The sequence below is a fragment of the Rhyacophila brunnea genome, unplaced genomic scaffold, assembly GCF_057557595.1.
Source record: "Rhyacophila brunnea isolate RB1 unplaced genomic scaffold, BYU_Rbru_1.0 scaffold_3, whole genome shotgun sequence".
Lineage (NCBI taxonomy): Eukaryota > Metazoa > Arthropoda > Insecta > Trichoptera > Rhyacophilidae > Rhyacophila > Rhyacophila brunnea.
In genome coordinates this window covers 28,580,990-28,603,160 of record NW_028232965.1, presented here as the reverse complement: position 1 = coordinate 28,603,160, position 22,171 = coordinate 28,580,990, and the positions used below count along the sequence as shown (strand labels likewise).

Genomic DNA, 22,171 nt, shown 5'->3' with positions numbered 1-22,171 from the left:
TTACACCAATAGTATTTACGTAGTTGATTTGACATACTGTTACTAGTAGGATTAGTACCACAATTATTTAATAAGCTCTGTAAATACTGAAAATATTACCAGTACTTATGTTTTATGTAAAACAATGATATTCTTAACAAATAAAATTATATAATAATATTACATAAACAGTAGGTATATTATTTTGATTACCAACCTACAAAACAAATCCTGTGTGGCGAACACACGTGAAAAAAATAAAACTTTTTAGTTGCTCTCCATTTTCAACACCGTTGATGTCAATCATGTTTTGGAAGTATGTACATATTTAAGCGACATATCAATGAAATTTATTAAATTCAAATATCGTACATGTTTGATGGTTGATCATCGTGATAACTATTTGCGTTTTGCGAACAAGTAATTATAATCTGAATTATTTGAAAACAGTCGATGATACGCAATATCCAATCTCACTTACCTGTCGTTTTTAATAAAATAGATTTGAAGAATGGAAAACTTCATGAGGATTTTTTTTATTCACCTCTCCATCCTACTTCCTATCCTAACAGAGGCGCGTCTCCCTAACGCAACATAATGCAACCGATTCGTGCTAAAAGAAGGCTTCCGAGTTAAAACCAGATACACATCTTTGATGGTAGATTTTGTAGTTTTTTAGAGTCGTAGAGATTTTTTCGCCTGTAGCGCCAATGTCGCATCATATAAAATGAATGGATGTATATATAGAAGGTTTGAATTAAATATACCTTCATTATTGTAATTCACATACTTACTTCCGTTATATTCGATTGTAAATATAAATTCATGAAAACTATTTTTCAAATACGAAATTGGTACTTAGGTATTCTGCTGTAAGTATGTACTTACATATTATGATTTGTAAGAAAGGATTTTTCAATTAAACCATGTTTGTATAAAATTATACAAAATTAAAATTAAATTTTTTTTTAATACATGGAGTTCTTTGAAAATTAAATTTGATTATACATGTTTTATCGTAAGGGGCCTCAAAATCAGCCAGTGCGTCGGTCCTCTACGTCACTAAACGCGCCACTGCATCCTACAATACGTAACGAAAATATTATAACAATGTTTTTGCAAATATTATTTAACAATTTTTTAGTTTCATACTTAAAACAAATATTTTTTAAACATTGGAAAAATGTAAATAGGTACCTACCTGCCTGGATTCAACTAAGATCATTCGAATTGGATACATTCGTAATCAAGTATACATACGTCAATGCAACGTCATCTGCGTTGCCATGTATCTCAGGGTCCTGACTTTTACTAAGATCATCAGAATTTTTGGAAAAAGCAAACAATGACGTTCCTAGCCAAAGTGCCACTCTATGACAAACTGAAAATTCTCACCAATGAAAATAAAAATATATTTATGATACAGGTAATTTTGTATGTGTAAGTTTGATAATATTTATCACTTTAGCGGTCGATAAGTATAGAATAAACCCACTGGTGCATTTGGCTATGGTTATAAACACTGTTCTCACTACGAAGACTGATTTTTTCGAAGATTTTTACTTTCAATTACTTATCAAGCAATTAATTGTAAAAACGAAAGATTTGTAAAGAGCTTGTTTTATTTTTATTCAGTAAAGTACTAAAGTAATAAAATTTAAAACCAACAACGTTCAAAAGAAAACCAAGATTAATCTAATTTCAAAACGACGAGCGCAAATGTCAGTCATAACTTTTCTTTTATAGTTTACTCATAGACTATTTAACTATTTTTTGTACTGTTGGTATAGTATATTAGTCTATGACTTTTCTCTATATTATTATCTATGCTGATGATCTCGGAAATCTCTACTCTGAACGGTGATTTAAAAAATAATATTGGTACCTACATGGCCTTGAACATTATTAGTGTTTTTTTTGTTTTTAAAATGAAATTTAACGATTACATTTCATAATATTATTCTTAACAAGTCAAAGAATAATAAATGCTCAATCTGCAGTCAGCGCTCAGCAGTTGTCTATGGCCTGCAGGGTGGTAAACTGCATGTAACTTGGGAAATTAAACTTCAAAACTTGCTGAAGTTTTCATTTGTTTTCATTTTGGTTTGCAGGATGATTGTTTGAGTAGGGCGTGCTTCGATAATAGTTTAAATTCATTAAAATTTTAGATTTATTTCACAAAATAATTAGAATATACTATGTTTAATTCACTTATCTTATGGAGTGAGAATTAGACGACATACGCCCTTTTGAGATATCCAATTATTTAAATTTGATTTTTAATCATGGCTCTATCACTACAAAAAATTAAAAGTGTTTTCAATTCTAACAAAAACAACAGGCTCGCGGGAAGTGGCAGCGCAGATCCTGAAATAGGATTCAAGCTTGTATTTAATTCAGTTACTAAATGTTTATATGTGACAGTTATTGGAGCGAGGCACCTCCCATCCTTATTTGGATTGTCAAGTGCCAAAGGCTATCTTGTAAAGGTAATTACTATTATGGATAATTTTAATTAATCTCACAATTATTATTAGAGATCAACAGGTGAATATTGTAACATGTTATACTCGTAAGTACCTACTTAATTGTCAATATTTACAGATGTTAGATTATCTTATCATTATAACATAGGATAGGTGGTACCCTCTCATGCTCTCTTTAGGTATTCTACATCATTTTACTACTGGTTATATATAAACCCCGACAATTCTTTGTTGTATATACGTTTGATTAAGACCAAGAACTTGTTGGATTGAGCGAATGGCCAACAAATAATCCTCGTAAAAAGTTTGCTTATACACACTCAACTTTATGGATGCCCATAATGCTGTGATTAGGAAAGAAAATGGTATATCTGTTGACAGGCACTGTTGATATAATATAATTTATTTTACACAATACAAGTTGATCGCTGTGGATACGCTTTAGACACGGTCGCGATAAATGAAGTTTCGCGATCAACAGGGGATTTGAAAAACAAAACACTAAAATGTGAAAACATTCGATTAATAAACTAAACAAAATTACTTAATTACAAAATAAATGTCATAATTAGCTATATCAAATAAAAGTACATAAGTATTATAATTTTGCAATGAACTGAAAAAATAGCATTAAGGCCATGCATTAGTTGAGGCACGGTCTAAAAAGATCGTTGCTAGGCGATGCGCGGATTGCGGGTCGCGGGTGCAAATGACGCCTGTCAAACGAAATATTATTTGTCATATAAATCGAACATACGTCCATTTTATGTTCTGTTTATTGTTCTATTAGTAACAATAATAATATATTCATTGACATGTTTTCTTTTTAAAGTAAATGAGTAACGTTTTTAGTCATCTTTACACGATTTTAGAATTAATTGACCCGTCGCCATCACGCAGCAAAGTGACGTGTTTCTGGCTCGACATTCTCTCACTGAATGGCAGCGAGTCCAAAATTTCGTCGCGCCTACAGTTGAAAATTATTTGGCGTTTCACTGATGCGTCACCTTAAGTAATTTTGTTTCGCATTGCAAAAAAGAATTATTTACATAGTTTACCCTGCCCGTCTGCACTTATTATGTAAAATTGATGATAACTGCCAAATAATCTTACTATATGCACGTGATTTCACTAATTATGATGGTTCCAGGCACATCATGTCAAAATAAGTGCTGTACAAAAAAAATATCAGAAATCGATTATAACGATTTCGCACTTGTCGCGATAAACAAAATGTTACCTGTATAGACCTAAACATCCATAACTTTGTACAATTTTTATGATTAATCAAGAAATTGCATCGCAAATAGAAATCAAAAACTACTTTTATTGTTAGTGAAAACGTCGCCAGACCTATTAATGAATTATTAATAAGTACTTAAGTCCCAGATGAACCCGAGTGACTTGATACTCAACAGATCGAGCCAACTGGTTGGCTACAATGACAACCTCAAGATTAAAGGCAGGCTCCTACAGTCAAGGATGTTTTTCTCCCTCTCCAAATGGCTGCCTTGGAGATTGGTCTATGTGTAAACGGGAAAAAAATTATGGTCCAAACTAACGAATCGGAAGCTATAAACTTAAGGTTGTCGACCGCTTCATTTACCTGGGATCCAATATTACCCAAGAATATGAGGAACTGAAGAAGTAAAACGGAGAATACCTGTTACAAACATGTCATACTTCACAATGCTACTAATCCTAAAGATTCGATAGACACATTTGTGATATAGATTCTGCGTGAATATATGAATCCTTGAATGACAGTGGGGGGTAGAGAATCAGGTATAGGTACTGATGAATTGTATCGAATGTACTGATGTACCAGAATTCGAAAGTTCCTTCATAACTGTGCAAGCCATGTCCAGCACATGCCAGAGATAATGGTATTTAAAATGAACCTTCTTTGGACCCAAAAGATGGGGGCCGAACCTGGAGGCCACATCATGTGTTGGGAAAAAGGGCTGAAGAGCGACACAACAACCCTTCTGAACATCAAAGACTAGAGAGGGGCTGCAGAAGATCCACGCTTGAATTGAGTTGTAGTGCCATCGAAAAAGGTTTAGATAGGTACAGAATATTTTTAATTAGGTTAAAATTTAGGTCTTAGGTTAAATAAACTGAATTTTAAAAATAGGTAGGTAGGTATCCACAAATTGTAAATGTATTATGGATCAACTTTATCATGGACATTTTATAAATCTTACTTTTTTATGAAAACAGTAAAACTACATAAATCCCAAATTGTGTGTAAATTTAAAATTTGTAAAAAAATAAAATAAATCCACTCAAAAAAACTGGTAAAATCATTCGCATGACTACATGTCTTCTTGTACTGTCCTACAGAGTTTCCCAAATCTTCGATCTACCACCCTCTTCACAACATAATAACATATTTCATCAGCCAAAGCCAGTTGATACATTGAAAATCAAATCTTAATGAAAAAAACTATTTAAAATTCAATGTTTGTTCTTACAGACAGCATATATCACCACTTAAAAACATATAAAACGACACTTACTGGTGAAAAGCCAATTCAATGCGATGTTTGTTCTTATGAATTTGAGTTGAAAAAAAATTAATTCATTTCCCGAGATAACTTATAATTATATGTCCCTGCTATTCAAGTATTAATTGCAAACTAAAATAAGTGCGTATGTCAGTGGCGAAAGGTGACTTTTGGAAAGAGGTAGGCTATGGAGGTTAGAGAAAAAGAGCACAGTTGCCAGGTATACTTACGGGGAATAAAAAGATAATAAGATATTACCACTGATGAATAGGTACATACTAATGACAACGACACACTAAATCGATGAAAATTCAATGGCCCACTGACAACATAAAATTGAGCGATGAGTTTAAATTATGTATTTTCCGAAACATTTATACACATCAAAAATCATTACATAAAATTAATTTTTATTTTAAAAAAAATATTATATTACATTGTGGTTGAATACCATAGATTTTTTTAAATTATCTTATTAATTATATTGGATAAAGCTGTAGTCATATACCTACAATAATATTATGCGTAAAAGTTTTAGACTTCGCCTTTCGAGCCTACCGTATTGCATACATTTCTGTAGACGGGGCTGAGGTCACATGACCTGACAGTCATACAAGATAAATCTGAATTCATAACAAAATAATTGTACCTTTGATACGAATTCTAAATTCAATACAATAAATTCTGGCCACAGTTGGTTCTGTTTACATTTTAATTTTATAATATCTTTAGTCTATTTTTCTTTGAAGGTAGGCTTTGAATAGTCACCTAGTATGGAACCTTCGCCACTGGCGTATGTTGATCTGGGAGAAGGTACATAATTATCTGCATAGTTGATATACGTAGCTGGGACCCATAGATGTAAGAATATTAGTATTATACTGTTTCCTACGTAATGACTTCACTTAAATGATGTTTTACTTTTGGTGCATTCCTTTCAATGATAGTTTTTGGTTGGTCACAAAATTTCAATATGATTGCCGAACACTGAATATAATATTACATATTATGCAGTCAATGATTCTGGACTAGTTGTGCTACTCGACCTTTATTCGTGTGTCTAAAATTTAATTCTGAAAATAACCGTCACACTTACACCATACCCACATTTTGAGACAAACGTAGGCATTTGCACACCCAGGAAAATTCGCAAGCTTATTAAAAAAACTATGAAGTACTTGTTCACTACGATATTTAAGAATAATAATTACAATACAATGCTTAAGTATATATTATTTGATATTATACTACAAATAACGTCTAATAAATCAGATTGGAGGTTCTTTATTTTTAATTCTATTTTACCCCTAATTTAATGGTTGTGCTAGTGAATTTTTCGTTTATCCATGTATGTACAATATAGCAACCATGAAGTAATTCATTAATATATGATAATAGTAATTCATAATAATTCATAATTGAAGATATATAGGTAAACATTGTTTTGCATCTGCGTTCAATTACCTTTTATCCACGAGAGTCAATTTTTGTGAACCCGATACGATGTAGCTATATACTGACAGCAGTATGTCGTGTTTGATTTACACAAGAATGTGTAGCTAGCATATTACGATAATTGTATGTACTCTTATACTATATTAATAATGTGTCGTAATAGTATAATATTAGCAATATTTACACATTACATAGGTACACGTAATTGCAGTTTTAGTGGCTCTAGAAAAAGCACGCAGATTTTTTCTGCTATGTACGGGTAACGAATTCAAATACCTGCATCGTGTAATTTATACCATAAAAACCTCTGTCCGTATATTATCCAAATTTGGTCAGTCCTACCTATTTCTTACATCATTCGACTCAATTTTATTTTATCATTTCTGAAACTTAATATAGTGATGCATAGCAATAATTATTATAACGTGCGTTATATAAATGTTGAATCGTCAGCGCTGTCGTCGATATACCCACTTAGTATGCAAAAGAAAACGTGATTTTCATATTGTAGTGAAAATGAAGAATTGTAAATTATGCTTAACATTAAGAATACAAATTTAATGTAAATGAATTTAACAATTCACAAACCAGATCGTAATTTATAAATGTTTCACGAACCGCAGTGATGGTCTCGAGGATTTCACGAAACGGAGCTGTGTTCCGGTCCGCTCCGGTCTATTTCGAGAACTGGAATAATCTCATTTTTACGGCCTTTTAATAATATGCTAAATAAAGGTGTATTTTTTACCAGTTGGTTATTTACCACATGTAGTGTGTAGAATGTAGTAGAAAGGCAAAACCTGCGTCGCTAAAACTGATTTCTATGATACATAGTCCAAAACTTTCCTCTATTAGATTTTTTATGAGTTATTTTCAATATTCCCGTATTACGAAAGTTGTATTGCCATTTTGTTTTATTTATTTGGAAGATTGACCATACGATTGAGGTGTCATTTATCTTTAGTAGTTTTCTAATTGAATGTGGTCGCCACCTATCTGTGCAATGCGGTCACCGGTTATTATATATCTAGGTTTAAAAAAATCGTGTTTATGTACCTACTCTCTTTGTTAGAATTTTCCCACTTCTACTTTTTGTATACTGTCTTATGGAACCACACAAAACCATCGGCCCAAACCAAAGATGCATTAATATTTTCGTTATAATAATTATTGTTCGATGTATTTATTCTTTCGGTATATATAGGTGCTTATATATTCTAATGAATATGCCTTATATGTATGTCCGATGAAAATTAAACACATTTTTAGAAAATTCGGTATATATTATCATTAAACTGTGCCCACGTAGGTAGGTACTTACCTGACCATGAGAGCAAGAAAATGTTAGTTTTATCTTATTTGTTACCGTCGAACGAATCTGTTTACCTATTTAAGTATCTGGTTGAAATACAATATCTAATATAATATTAATGTGCATGGATTTTATGTAAAAAAAAATCTTCAGTATCATAGTGGAGGTATACCTACAATACAAAAAAATGCGTAGATAATAAATATCAATAGCTATGTCTACATTTGATCACTTCATCTTCAACTTCGCTTCAACTTTTTAATTATGGTTTTAACACCGAGTACTTCTGTGCATACTTTAGGACTCAGTGTTCCCCAACCTTATTTGTGTCATGCCCCACTTCAACGCTTCAAACATCTCCATGTCTCCTATCAAAATGTTATAGTACCTACAACTCGGAAGAAAATTAGTGCGATCCTTGTGCTGGATGTGAGCTGCAAAGAGTTGTTATGTTAAGTACTAATTTGGTCAATTTTAATCTTAAACCTCCACGGTTTGAAATTATCAAAACATTTTTTTTAATAACAAATCATTTACAACGCTAAAGCCGCACTCAACTATTATTATGATGATGGGAATGCCAACAGTAATTTTCTTGCTAAATTTGTCGTAATTGGGTATTTTGTTTCTGTCTTAACACAAAACCACGCAATTGTATTTTTATGATGAATGGTGTTTTAAAATTCTTGATACTGCATGGCCACATCAGTTATTGTTATATCTAGCAACATCGGTTAAGTTATCCAAGGTGGGAAAGCAATTTCTTTTAAATCTGAAAATCTGTCATTTTAAGTCACTAGCCGTTTCGTTTTACCCATAGAGGTATTAAATAAAAAGAGGGGCAAGGAATCGGCTTTCTCATACAACTGAATGAAGCAGGCCAACAATAGCTGACAACTTACGAGAAATAGCGACGCGATAAAAAAAATGCAGGGCATCACGGAGAATTTACTTTAGTCATTATAACGTACCCATATAATATAATGTTTGTATAAGAATAAATTGATTACCAGCCTGCCTCACCATACTTGCCTGCTTCACCATACTTTCATATAACCTGCCGCCCCTAGGTTTTACCCATGTGATCCACAATAACAAAACATGTACCTACAGCTGAATCAGTCACCTCACACTTATTTTACCAATAAAAATGCACAATTTGTTGTCTGTAACAGTCCAATGAAGCCAAATATCTTAGATTTCGCACCAATAAGGGTCTTATTTGCTCCTTGCAGTTGTTTATTTAACATATTTTAGGGTTGCAATTTGCAATAAGTATCGAAAAAATATTTTCGTTTATTAACAAACAAAAAAATGTAACAAATATTAATGATTTGCGCATTGCCCCTCATAACATTCAAATTAGCTCCCCCCCCCGTTGGGGCGTACGCGCCAACTACCTACACTAATTGTACCTCAAAAATAGTTCTCATTTTTTACGGGAAGCAGTGTTGTAATGCTGATTTTAATATGAATGATTGATTGATTTTAAGATGTAAAAATTACAGTATTTTCAAAAAACTATAGTACACAGAATCATTCGGTTGGCAACGCTGACGTGGTGTTGAACAGAAATCCATCGGCGATGGAGCACATGCATTAGCAGTTTCATCACGAAAAAAGGCCAATTTGAAACCGGTTTAAGGCAGGCAATGCGCAGGCCTTGCATGTACTGCGATGCTGTCATCAAGCGAACGAAAAAAATTCTGAATGTAGACAGACCTAGTGGACCACAGTTTGTTTCATAAATGGTTATGGCACAAGGGACGCATGTTCTAATGGACTATAGATAACTACTTAATGGATTTTTTTAAACTATCTAAACACTAAAGATAATAATAAAATTATTGGACATCTCTACCGGCCTCAAAAGACTCTAATTTGGTGGCATTGTGATAACAGAAATATACATGTCGAGGGGCGGACGACAATAATTTTCACTTAGGACTTTTAGATATTTCCCAAAGTTTTCCTGCGATGGAACACTTCGCAAATCCTGAAATGTTAACGGAACACCTTGTTTATTTTGTAGGGTCGGCAAATAATAAGTACCTATATTATCAATAAATTTTACAAAAAATTAAAATAAAACAATAATTATTTATTTAGTAAACATATAGGTAAGTGAAAGAAGTTTTTAATGTCTTCGACAATTCCTTAAATTGCAAATCTTCTTGGTATCAGGCACAATATTAGAAAGTTGAATTCTTATAGGTATCTGGTGTAGCTTCGACCATGTTCCTGGACTTTGACTTCGTTGCAGCATAGTAATAAAATCCTACTTCGCATAATTATGATGTAGTAAACGAAAGTAAAACAATACTAGCTTGTTTTGACACAAATGGGTACAATTCTGATAAATTTGCGGAACACCAGTGTTCCGCAAAACATAGTTTGGGCAACCCTGCACTATGGTATCCAACCTCCTGCGAAGAGGTGGATTGGAGTGAAATAATGAAGACGAATGAAAAAGAAGTAATACGTATGGAATACCTACATACAATGTAAAATTTTACTCACCTGAATAATATATCCCGTTGATTAAATTATAGCATAATATGTAATATGTTGATATACTTACCAACTTACCTATGTAGATAACTTCTTGTGTACATCATAGTTTTCCTTGCATGCATTGATACATTGATTGATAGTACGTAATATGTAGGTATGTAGTAAGATTGAAATTCACAATGTTTGTCTCAGAAAGTAACTAGGTGTGTGCCTCTTCAAAATATTAAATTCAACGAGATTCCAAATCCAGTTGTTTGGAAGAGTCAAGTTTGATTCTAGCATGTATATATTTTTTATTAGAGGCCACTAAGCTACTGATTTGTTAGGTAGTACCTACTCATTCGACGTGATTTTTATGCGTAACCTTGGCACAGAAACTACCAGCGCTTCGCTCATAATATAATAGATAGCTACACAAATATTGTTATAAATAAAAACTAAGTTATTCTTTTCCTCAACTAACATTAATTGGAATCCGGAATCCTGCTTCCTTTATCCCGTAGTCCCCGGATTAAATTCCTATATAAATTTAATAAATTAACTATTACAACGGGTTATCCAACTCGTGGTACGAATTTCACAGTTGTGTCATATTGTGTTACTTGTCAAATATTTCGCGCGTATTTTCTGACATTCGTCAATTGAAAGTCTGCCATTTAATACAATGGATTGTTCTCCACCGCACAACGCATAAAAACCGTACAACACAAACAGACAGTCCATACCGACCCACCCGCATCATACTCGGTCTTGAACGTATCGTTTGGTGTGAAGTATTAGCAGGTTTTTACGCCCGGGAATGTCTCGGGAGCAGATACCCAATACAGAGGTCACCACGCACTCAAGTGTGCTTTGACTGAATTTACAGAGACTTAATTTAATAAAAAGTGTCCATGGTAGAGAGGAACACGATGAGCTAACGAACATAAATGATTCTAATTAATAGGTATTGGTATAGTACAAAAACGAAGCTAAAATAATACGGACATATAACACTATGTGGAAAGATCTTCACGTACATAATAAGACAGCGCATTTTTTTTAAAGCAACAATATTGGCCTCTGTGGCTGGACCGATTTGAGCATCTCTTCCCTTTTGGAGCACATTCTCGGACATTCCCAGAGGATGTGATTTGCATCATATAGTTCTCCACGACATGGACATGTTGGTATTGGCAGCGAACCGTGGCTAGTCAAGAATTGACGGGTGTAGTAGTCAGGAGTCAGACCAGTTATCTAGTCAAACCGGTTAACTAAAAACCATACAATCAAGTGACGAAAATGACAGATCTTCGACGATCATACTGTGAAAGTCAGAATTCGGTATAAGTATTCGCCCAACTGAAGGCTGTATTCGCAACCTGATTAAAAATTTGAAGATATCGGTACTGTATTGCAGTGCTCCGCAACCTTTTCTCAGCCACGGCACACTACTGGTCTTCCTAGAATTCCGCGGCACACCACACGTAAAACAATTTATACACCAAAACATTGACCCCAGGCCAGAATATTCGGCGCCCCCCCCCCCTATCTATCGCTAGGGTTAAAGACAGTGTGATACTTTAAAATAGCGTTTTTTCAAATGATGTTCGATGTAAAATTAGTCGTATTATACATCCACTGGAATTACGGTTAGTTGTCGTTTTAACAATAATTATATGTCGAGTATTGACACAATAATAATAAATTGTATCCCATAATCGTATGTGCTAAAATAATAATTATAGCGAAGCAAAACAGCCCCGCAGGCGACTTTTTTTGCTATTAGAGCACACATGTAATTTGTATTTATCTCACTGATCTGCTTGACCTGCCACGCCGCCCCCCCTGAGCTTACCTACGTATTCCCATGTATTTGTATTAGCAATAGAATACCTAATTAATATTATGATACCTGAGTTTCTTTCAATGAACGTAAAAGTTTTTAGCCTCACTTACTTAGTTTGGTAGCCTTGTTAAAAATAAGAGGATATTCTTTATTAACCGAAATCCAGAAAATAGCATAAGCGCTTCTATAGAACTTTCGGCATTGGTTGCAAAAGGGTTTCGAATCCAGTCTTATTGATTGGATGAAAGTAATGATGAAATTTCTTTTAAAGCAAAGTTAAATGTTTTGGGGACGGATCCAAAATTAATTGCTTGTTTTCATTGGTGGTCTGGTAGGTCCTTTGGTAAATTTGTAAAGATCCTTGTCTTGAATCCTTCTAATTTGTCAGATCACGTCAATATATTTTCAGTCTGACCTTGCATTGTTTTATTAAGTTTATGCAGGTGCTGAAATTTATTTATTACCAGCCATGTACGCAATTTTGGCTATCAAGTAATTATTGTATAATATACAAAATCATTTGTGTTTTATAAGCAATGCTCCGCGGCACACCTAGCATTGTCTCGCGGCACACCGGTTGCGGAGCACGGGTGTATTGGATAGCCCGTTCACGCCAAACATTACTGTACGCGAAAGTGTGGCCGAAGAACCAGAAATGTCGGAACTTGGATAGATGGCTCTATATAGCTAACCTGCTTTTGTAAATTAAAGAAGTACTTTTACTTATGACTGAAACGAAAATGACTGGTAGGTATTCAAAAATCGATACCTAACCTGAATATTTTCATTTAACCTCAAGCTGCTTATAGTTCATATAGGTATTATTTTTAACTTATAAAATCATGGCGTGCTCAAAAATTCATCCTTTTTTACTCCAGAATATCCAGATCCAGATATTAAAGAATAAACCTTGATTTTTTTATAAATAAGGTTATTTTAAAATAGTAATGTTACTTCGGTAGGTTAGGTACCTACATCTCTATATATATAAAAATCTCGTGTCACGATGTTTGTGGTCGAACTCCTCCGAAATGGCTCGACCGATTTTTATGAATTTTTTTATGTATATTTGTTAGGTATGAGAATAGGTCAACAAGTATATTTCATACCGCCAGGTGATTAGGGTATCTCTATCCAGAAAAATTTTCTTTTATTTTTTTGACATTTTTTTTTTTGTATTTTTTTTATTATTTGGCATAAAAAAATACCTATAACCTCAAATTTTCACTTTCCTACCCCCATCCTCCCATTTTTTAATCGCGATTTTATTATTTTTGTATGAACAAATTTAGCCGTCGTTCGTATTTCAAACAGAACGAAATTATTTATGTTGTTGAATGACAGATGGCACTACGTCCGAGAAGAATTCAAGAGAAGCGTCGCGTCATTTTGACATTTCATTCGGCAAATCACAACGCAGTGCGTGCAAAATTTTGTACGATTTATTTTAATTTATCTATTTTTATGTGCGTGTATTACAGTGCACAATGCCAGCAAGACGCAAGGGGGGCCATTTGGGCCGTCGAACGAATAAAGCAACAAACATGCGAAATAGTAGAGTAGAAAGAACAGACGAACAAATCCAACAATATAAAAAAAAACGTGCGTGTAAGCATATCGCAATTGCGTGCATCTCAATCACAAGAGGCACGAGCTGAACGAAATCAACAACGACAATTGGAACGGAGCCAAGCGCGCCGGTTCGTAGTTAACACACGCAGAGCAAATGACCGACAACGCCAACAAGTACATCAAACATTTACATCCGCTTCGTTCCTTCGTCTCGCATTCGAGTACGAGCCAGATATTGAATATTCCGCTCATCCGAAAGTGCTGATTGGTGCTATGGACAAAGATTGTCCCCATTGTCATGCGCTCAAATTCAAACATGAGTCAGCCGGGATGTGTTGCGCATCAGGAAAAGTGCAACTACCAGAAATTGAGATACCACCACAACCATTGAACAGCTTGCTCATTGGCACGGTTCCAGATTCAAACCTGCTCCTGAAGTCCATTCGCACATTCAATTCATGCTTCCAAATGACTTCGTCCGGAGCAACAGAAATAGTTCACAATACTGCGGCAAATGGTCAACAATTCCATTCTACGTTCAAAATCAAAGGTCAAGTATACCACAAAGTAGGCTCATTGCTGCTAATGCCAAACGAACCACCGGCGGTGAGGACATCAATCATGTGGATGCACGTTGCGGCTACAATAGCCTCAATTCGCCTAATGCCAGGCGCATCGTCGGCGAACTGGACGCCCTGTTGAATGAGCACAATGAATTATTGAAATTCTTCAAAGCACACATGCACGAATTGCAAAGTGACAATCACGCTATTGTCATCAATCCTGATAAAACACCAGCTGGAGAGCACGTGCGTCGATTCAATGCACCTGTTGTTGACGACATTGCTGGAATCATGGTTGGCGACCGCACATCGACGCGAGAAATCGTGATTCGAAGAAGAAACAATAATCTGGAGTTCATCGCTGACACACACCGTTTATACGACGCTCTCCAATATCCGCTAATTTTCTGGAAGGGACAAGACGGATATTGCATAAACATTAAACAGCGAGATCCTGTCACAGGTAATTCATTCATTATGAACATCATTACTCATTTTGAATTGAGAAAATGAATGGTTGATGTTTTTTTGTTTTTATCGGCGGTCATCGTCTACAGTGCTCTATTCCTCTTTCTGTCATAGATCCCATCCCCACACACTTACGATACATTCGTTACTTTTTATTTAGCAACCAAAATATTCACTAGAAATAATTTATATGGCAGAACAACGTTTGCCTGGTCAGCTAGTATTATTATATAATTCGCGGCGTGGGCTTCCCTGTATGTTTTTCAAAGCAAAATATTTTTCGTGATCTTTTGTTTCAATAATAACATCACTGGTCGTAAAAATCTCAATTTAGAAATGCAAAACTCGATAAAATAATATCTAACTTATGTATTCATTTGAAATGTCCACCTACAAATCATTTTTTTTATTTTTAGTTTTCCAATCGCGACTGTTAGGACCACATTAAAATTTTAATAATAATTACAGTATATACCTAATTGTATTACATAATTTTAAAGGATTATCTTTGTACGTTTTTTAATTACCAGATGTGTTTAAGTCAGTGATAGCGAACCTATGGTATGCGAGATGATTATATATAATATATATTATTATAATAATAAATAATGACGACATAGCCATCCGTATTTTCTTGGGTTTTTAGTATTATTTAAAAATAACATATAATCAGTAATATTTACCAATCAATGCCCCAGTGAGGTCGCTAGATAAAATGCCGCCCATAGGCAGCGGCAAAATGCCGCTTCATTATTTTATACATTATTTTTTATCATCCTTTCATGAGTCCAATATCTAATAAATGTGTTGTATGGATATAGATATTACCAACAAAATATCAGACTAATGCTTCGAAAATCTGCACGTGTCGTTTCTGGTCACCAAGGAGTCGTTGAAGGGCAACGGAAGTAAACTAGATATCGCGAACCTGATAAAACCAGTGAGCTGATTTTTTTAATGGAAAATATTTTCGTTAATACTAAGTTTAGGTAGCTATCTATATATAATATTCCAAATGATTTTCCTCGATTTGCCGCCTTTCGAGTAACTGCCGCCCCCAAGCGACGCTCAATCTGCCTACCCCCACGGGACGTCACTGCAATGCCCAAACGGAAATGTCGAAACTCATGCATAAATGACAGATTACATTGTATAAAGAAATAGCAGGCAAATACACTTCAAGAATAAGCATTACGTTTAATGTATTTACTTAAATGTAATCGCATAGGTCGGTCCTTAGGCTTTATGCATCACACATACCTCATCAGGCGGCGGAGGAGACCACTGTAGTGAGAGAATGCCTCATCTGATCAGAGCAATTCTGGTGTCAAATTTGTGCGTAAAAACCCAAGTTCAGTAATAGAGTAACAAACAATTTCATTGCTACCCACAAAAATGGCTGTACCAAATAAGAAACAAAAACTTGGTAGAGCTAGTAGTAGTAATTCTGACAGACAGTGAAAATGGAAAATCGTTCAGTTATGGGGAATATAATATTATGAAAGAAGGGTTTTTAAAATGCTCCCACAATCTCTTTGAAAATTTTGAAAACAAGAAAATAAATATTAAATAATAAAAGGTATGCCTTCGGCTAAAACACGTCGAAAGATAGAATCTCAAGAACTCGATTGTGATTTTTAAACTTTTTTAATACAATTCTTAAAAACTGCTATTTCATTTTTTTCCCAAAAAAACTGCTCGGCACTTCAGACAGTCTAAAAATAATATTTGGGAAATTTTTGCATGCATACGTAAAAAGTTTCGCGAATTAATTTAATATGTATGTATAATATACTTTGGTCGACTTCGGCCAACTTCTGAATGTATTATAAAAACGCGTTACATGGTAGGTAGGTATTTATGGCTATTTAAAAATGTATCCATTCCGTATAAATATAGCAGTATCTATTGAAATAGAAATTATTATTTTGGACAGGGCCGTATTTACCTCTGAAGCGGCCCTAAAAATCTTGTTAATCAATTAAAAAATAAACATTTGTTTTAATGCCCAATAGCCTTAATATGGTAAATTCAGTTATAAGTTTATAAGCAAAGTAGTTGCGAATTAAAGAATTATATACATTCGCAAGTGGACAAGTTATAAAAGTTGTCTTAAAATTATTTCTTTTACTTGTAATATTCACATTTTTAGGGGAAGCTGTGTTTCACTGCCCCCTATTTTTTTATTTCAATTAGGTAGGTACTTCAGCCTTTCCAAACCGAAGATATCTTTTTCTCCTTTATGACCTTCTTGAAGCCGTTAAGACTTTATTATAATTATTTTCATCCTTTTTTGGTTGGTTGGTAAAATATGACAAGTTTATTTTATGATAAATCAGTAGGAAGTAGCAGGCAAAGTGAAAGGAGAAGATCGCTCTTTAATATATTAATGTCAAATAATGTTCTCTAAATTCATTGCATGTTATACTGTTTTTGTTTTGGCACATCGTATAGCCTTACCATTATATGGAATAATCCAGGAATTTTAATTAAAAATGATGCTTGTGCAAACATTAGTGTTCTCCATATTGTTGTACGGTGTCTAGTCATGGACCCTGAGGGCAGGGGAGCAGAGCCTTCGAAATTTCGTGTTGGTGGTCATTATCATCAGTCATGTCGAGAAATAGTCGTAAGATTGATTAGGAGATCGCTCTGCAGGGTCGCCGTGTGCAGACTCTTACAATGTCCCCCGTGACATGTGACGTATTGAAATGTGACCATAGCACGGTCGCCAAAGCGTAAGACTTCCTTATTTTACCCTAAAGCAACACATGATCTGCCTAACCTGATGCTACATGATATGTTACTGCCAGTAAGGCTAGTGAACAGTAATTAACTAGATAATAGAAGATACATAATTTTAAAAACCTCAAAGGTACCTTACAAAGAATCCTAAAAAAATAGTTGGACCAAGTAGAACGTTTCCATACCACGTTGCGCCACTCGCAATTTTTGGATTTCACTTACATTAAGAGTCCATGTTTCACACGCATACTTGAGCACTGGTAACACATATTGATTGAACACTTCCGCTTAAGACATAATAGCAGATCACTTTTAACGGTACTATTCAGGCACCGAAATGCATCCTATGCCAATTAGGTTCTATGAGCAATCTTGTGATGCATACCAACGTCAATTGACATTTGTTGTCCGTGATAGATGTAGTTGTTGACTCGTTTGATTTGAGTGCTATTGATGAGGATTGTTTTTGGTTTAGCAACGCAGTATCATTGCTTTTATCATTACATAATAATTAAGTACCCAATAGTTTTAAAATTATATATTAAAACATATTTTATTGTTTACAATTAATTCCTCAATTTTTGTTTCTTCATTCCTAGTATCCCCCACTTGAACACTGTCTATGTTGCCACATCCAACCAAAATAAACTTAGTAGTTGTTAGATACTTCATTGCTGAAAAATAGGTCATAACATAACCTTTGTTACTTTATTACGTAACCTACCAAAAAGGTAATCGTTGAAATTGAAATAGTCAAGTTCACTTTATACATAAGTTTTTTTTTGCGACCATGTCCGATCCTAATAGGATCATATGGGCCTCCACAGAGTAGAGGTTTGTATTAACAGATTTTGTTTATACGAGAAGTGGATGTCAGCCACTTGCTCAACCTATTAGGTCCATACCCTGACTCACACACAAATTGAAAAACAACATGTGTACTTGCCAGACCCAGGATTCAAACCTGGGACCTACGGCGTGATAGTCCAACGCTTAAGCCGCGCGGCCACCGTGGGCGTCTATATACATAAGTACCTGGCTAAAATCTACATACCTACCTGTAAGAATATGCATATATATAAGCATTATTTTATTCTCTACTTACCTACTACTTGTAAGCGCTTGTTTCATTTTATCCTTATCTTGTGCTATCTTTATCTATGAATATTAATATTGAGTACTTAAGTGTGTGCATATGTACCAGATTTAGGATAAGCATTGTATCGTCATTCATGTGAAATGTCACATAAAATAATATAGGTTAAGAACATACTAAAACATATTTATGACACATAATTTTATGACCAATATTTGTTTCGTAAATGTATATTTATATAGTGAAATGTTTTATTTCATCTAGGTGTTGATCTTAAGATAATAATATTATATGTATACTCAATATGGGACATGAGGGGGTACTTAAAGGTGATGACCAGCTATATAAAAATAATATCAAGCTTATAAAGACAAAAGAAAATATTTTATTATTTGGATAGAACAGTTTTTTTATATTTGATGAATTAATATTGTTGAGTAAACTTTTAAGAACTCATGTAATCTCATTATTTTTTTGATTTCAGGTGAAAGTCTTTCCGGGCACCGCCAAGTTTGAATCAAAACTACAAGAAACCTCGTGGCCTGTGTGGGATGAAGAGTTTAAATTTCAAATCGGCAAAGCGCTAAAGCCGAGTAAAAAGCAATCATCCGAGCCGACAGACCTTGAATCTCTACTTGCCGGCCACTTTATCTCATTGACTGTATATGCCGTCCTCGATACAGCGCCTCCTAAACCACAAGACAAAAAGAAAAAAACACCAAAGACCGTGGATGTCCAAACCAACACTGATGATTCGCAATCCACGTCAAAGTTGGCCAAATTCGAACAACTCTTTAAGGATACATTCAAAAATGGAGCAAATGCCCAAACGGATAAACCTGCAGCTGACAAACGCCGTACGATCGGTGCAGCCACTTGGAGTTTTGACAAAACCATGTTCCAGAATAACTTAAAATATGACTTAGTCGGTACACCTGATATTTGGAGACCAATAGTACAGATAAGTGGGGGTGTGTCAAGACCCGATGAAGCAGTAAGTATTCAAAATACAGGTCTTTTCAATATCAGTTCATCTTTTGTTTTTATCTGTCTAATTACATTCATGTTAATTAAGTATTATATAACATTTCAGTATTTTTAATACATTACAATATTATTCAGTTAATATTTTCTTAGGATAAATATCTACCTACAAAATTTTTTGTATTTGATTTACCTACCATGAAGATCTTTGTAGAGAATATGTAGGTAAATATAAGTATGTATTACAAATTTGTGAACTTTTATGATTTTAGGATAATAAGAAAGGACAAGTTGAAATATGTCTTTTATATTCGAAGAGTGAGAATGGTGCCAATGACACAATACAAATAAACGTCAACAAAATGCGCTGTAATATTCAAACAATGCAAGATCATGAACTGCATAAAGGTACATAACACAGACTTACACTTTAACTCTACTCCTGTACATATTATGAAAGACAAACATCATTTTATCTATTACTATAATTATAGTTTGTTTCATGTCTATTTGTCATGTTTGATATCCCTAGAAATAGAATTAGTACACAAATGAGTAAAAAAAGTGAATGACTAACCATGTTTGATCCTAAAATTGCTTTATGACCAACCTGTTGGCCATACCATTGAAACATTTTTTGACTGCGCGCGCACCCATTAACACATTCGCAGACACATGTTAGCTAATACATGCTAGTGATATGACACATATTAAAATTTTTATTTTTTAAATTTTCGATTTAGATATATAGAAATGATTTAAGTCTTCATACGACACTATCTAATGGAAATATGTTCGCACCGTGACACAAGTAGGTAGGGAACATAGGTTTTAATCCAAAATACGACTTCTATACACGACGTGTCGTATTACGTTGTACAGTACAGGACGTCTATAGATATACTGTCATATCACACTTAAAAAAAACGATGTCTATAGACGTTGTGTCCGCAAATGTGTTTTAATAACAATAATTTATTGGATAACTAAGTTCAAACCAAGTCAAATATAAGTACATTGTATTGAAGATGAATTTTATTCAACTATATCATGTCTAGGACTTCAAGAAAAATTACGCTACTTACCATAATATGTACATAGTTTCATATGGTTACATAAATATGGTTAGTCCATATTCTGAACATTAAATAATAGGCATCCAATAAAAATATGGTGAGTATTAATTGTGAACAATCCTTTTTTTTATATCAAATAGAGCTTCAATATTGGGACCATACCTAAAATAAAATTTGATATAAATAAAAAGGATTTCAAGTTATAGACATTTATATTTTTATAAAAATCAATGTTTTTTAAAATAAATATTAAAACGATGAATTGTCAAAAATCTACACGGTGAAAAGGGGACATAAATATTTAACAAATTCACATTTTTTATACAATAATTGGAAGTTTATCATTGACTTAAAAAAAATCTTTTTAATGTTTTCAGATACATATTTATTAATCAATACAGTTGAAATTGTAAATTAACAATAAAAGTACTCAAATTGCAAGCTTTGTATTTTTCTGCTAGGTGCCTCTGTAGGTCCCTCCCCCTTAAATAACAAATCAAATAAAATAAAATGAGTAAAACAAGTTCTATTATTAAATTTATTGAGAAAATAAATTGGTGTTTGAATTTGATTCATACAAAGTTTATTATGTTAATGTAATGTTGATCGCAATTGAATATTTTTATTAAAAACGTATGACGGTTAATTTATTCATTTTTTTTTCTGTTTTCAGCACCCCTCTATCTTAAAGCTGCTATATCCGACCGCGATAAAGAATGTCATTGGAAAAGCGATCGTTTTGATCCAACAATCTCTGCCAGGTGGGATCCAAAATCTTCTTGTGTCAGACTTCCTGTCAACCCGAACACACTGTCGCACGTGTCCATTTACATTAGCCTGGGATGTAAAAATTCAATGGGAGTTAAAGAGATTCTAGGTAAACTACTTATTGGGGAGAAGAGTGGATATTCTGCAATTTTGCAGCAAGCCATCAAATCACCCGGTGTACCTAAAACCGAGTGGTTGTATTTTGATGCGTAAACCAATAATCTTATCTTCATGGGATTACTCTTTAACATGACAAAAACACCAATTATTGACAACATCAAAAATCAATGTAGTAATTCCTAATTTCTATAACCATCGGGTATATATTCTAAATATATTCTATTTTTTGACAAAGCGTCGTCTGCATAACTGCAATACCGCGAATAAAACATGTTCGAAAATGTTCAAGAGAGGCAAAAACCCTGTTACTTGACTTACTTGCTTTCATATGAATTTATGTGAAAGCAAAGGCGGTGGACAAGTTTTTTTGGCTCCATAGTATGGTTTTTCAGCATTATGGTTCATAATATGTGGGTTTGCTACAGCAAATAGTATTCATAGTTCTGACTATCATATTCATATTGATTTAAACTGATAATTGGAAAACTATTGTTAATTCTGTAACTTTAATACACCAATTACCAATTTTTTCACAAAATGCGACATAAAATTGTATTTTAAACTCATACACTTTATTGTAGTTACATTGATAATATTTAAATCAATTCTTACACATAATAGATACATAACTACATATTTTGTTAAAAGTTATCAAACGTGTTTAAGGCATGATACTTGATTTAGTAAAACCATTT

The 22,171-nt window shown here is 33.8% G+C and overlaps 1 protein-coding gene across 1 annotated transcript; it reads left to right on the top strand.

The window, feature by feature from the left end:
- Positions 1–2,008: 2,008 nt before the first annotated feature.
- Positions 2,009–22,007, top strand: LOC147068176 (uncharacterized). The gene is made up of 4 exons (XM_085952170.1): positions 2,009–2,468; positions 19,013–19,522; positions 19,785–19,920; positions 21,262–22,007. Exons 1-4 carry the CDS (start codon positions 2,265–2,267, stop codon positions 21,567–21,569), a joined length of 1,158 nt encoding a protein of 385 aa, XP_085808296.1. The 5' UTR covers positions 2,009–2,264; the 3' UTR covers positions 21,570–22,007.
- The last annotated feature ends 164 nt before the right edge of the window (positions 22,008–22,171 follow it).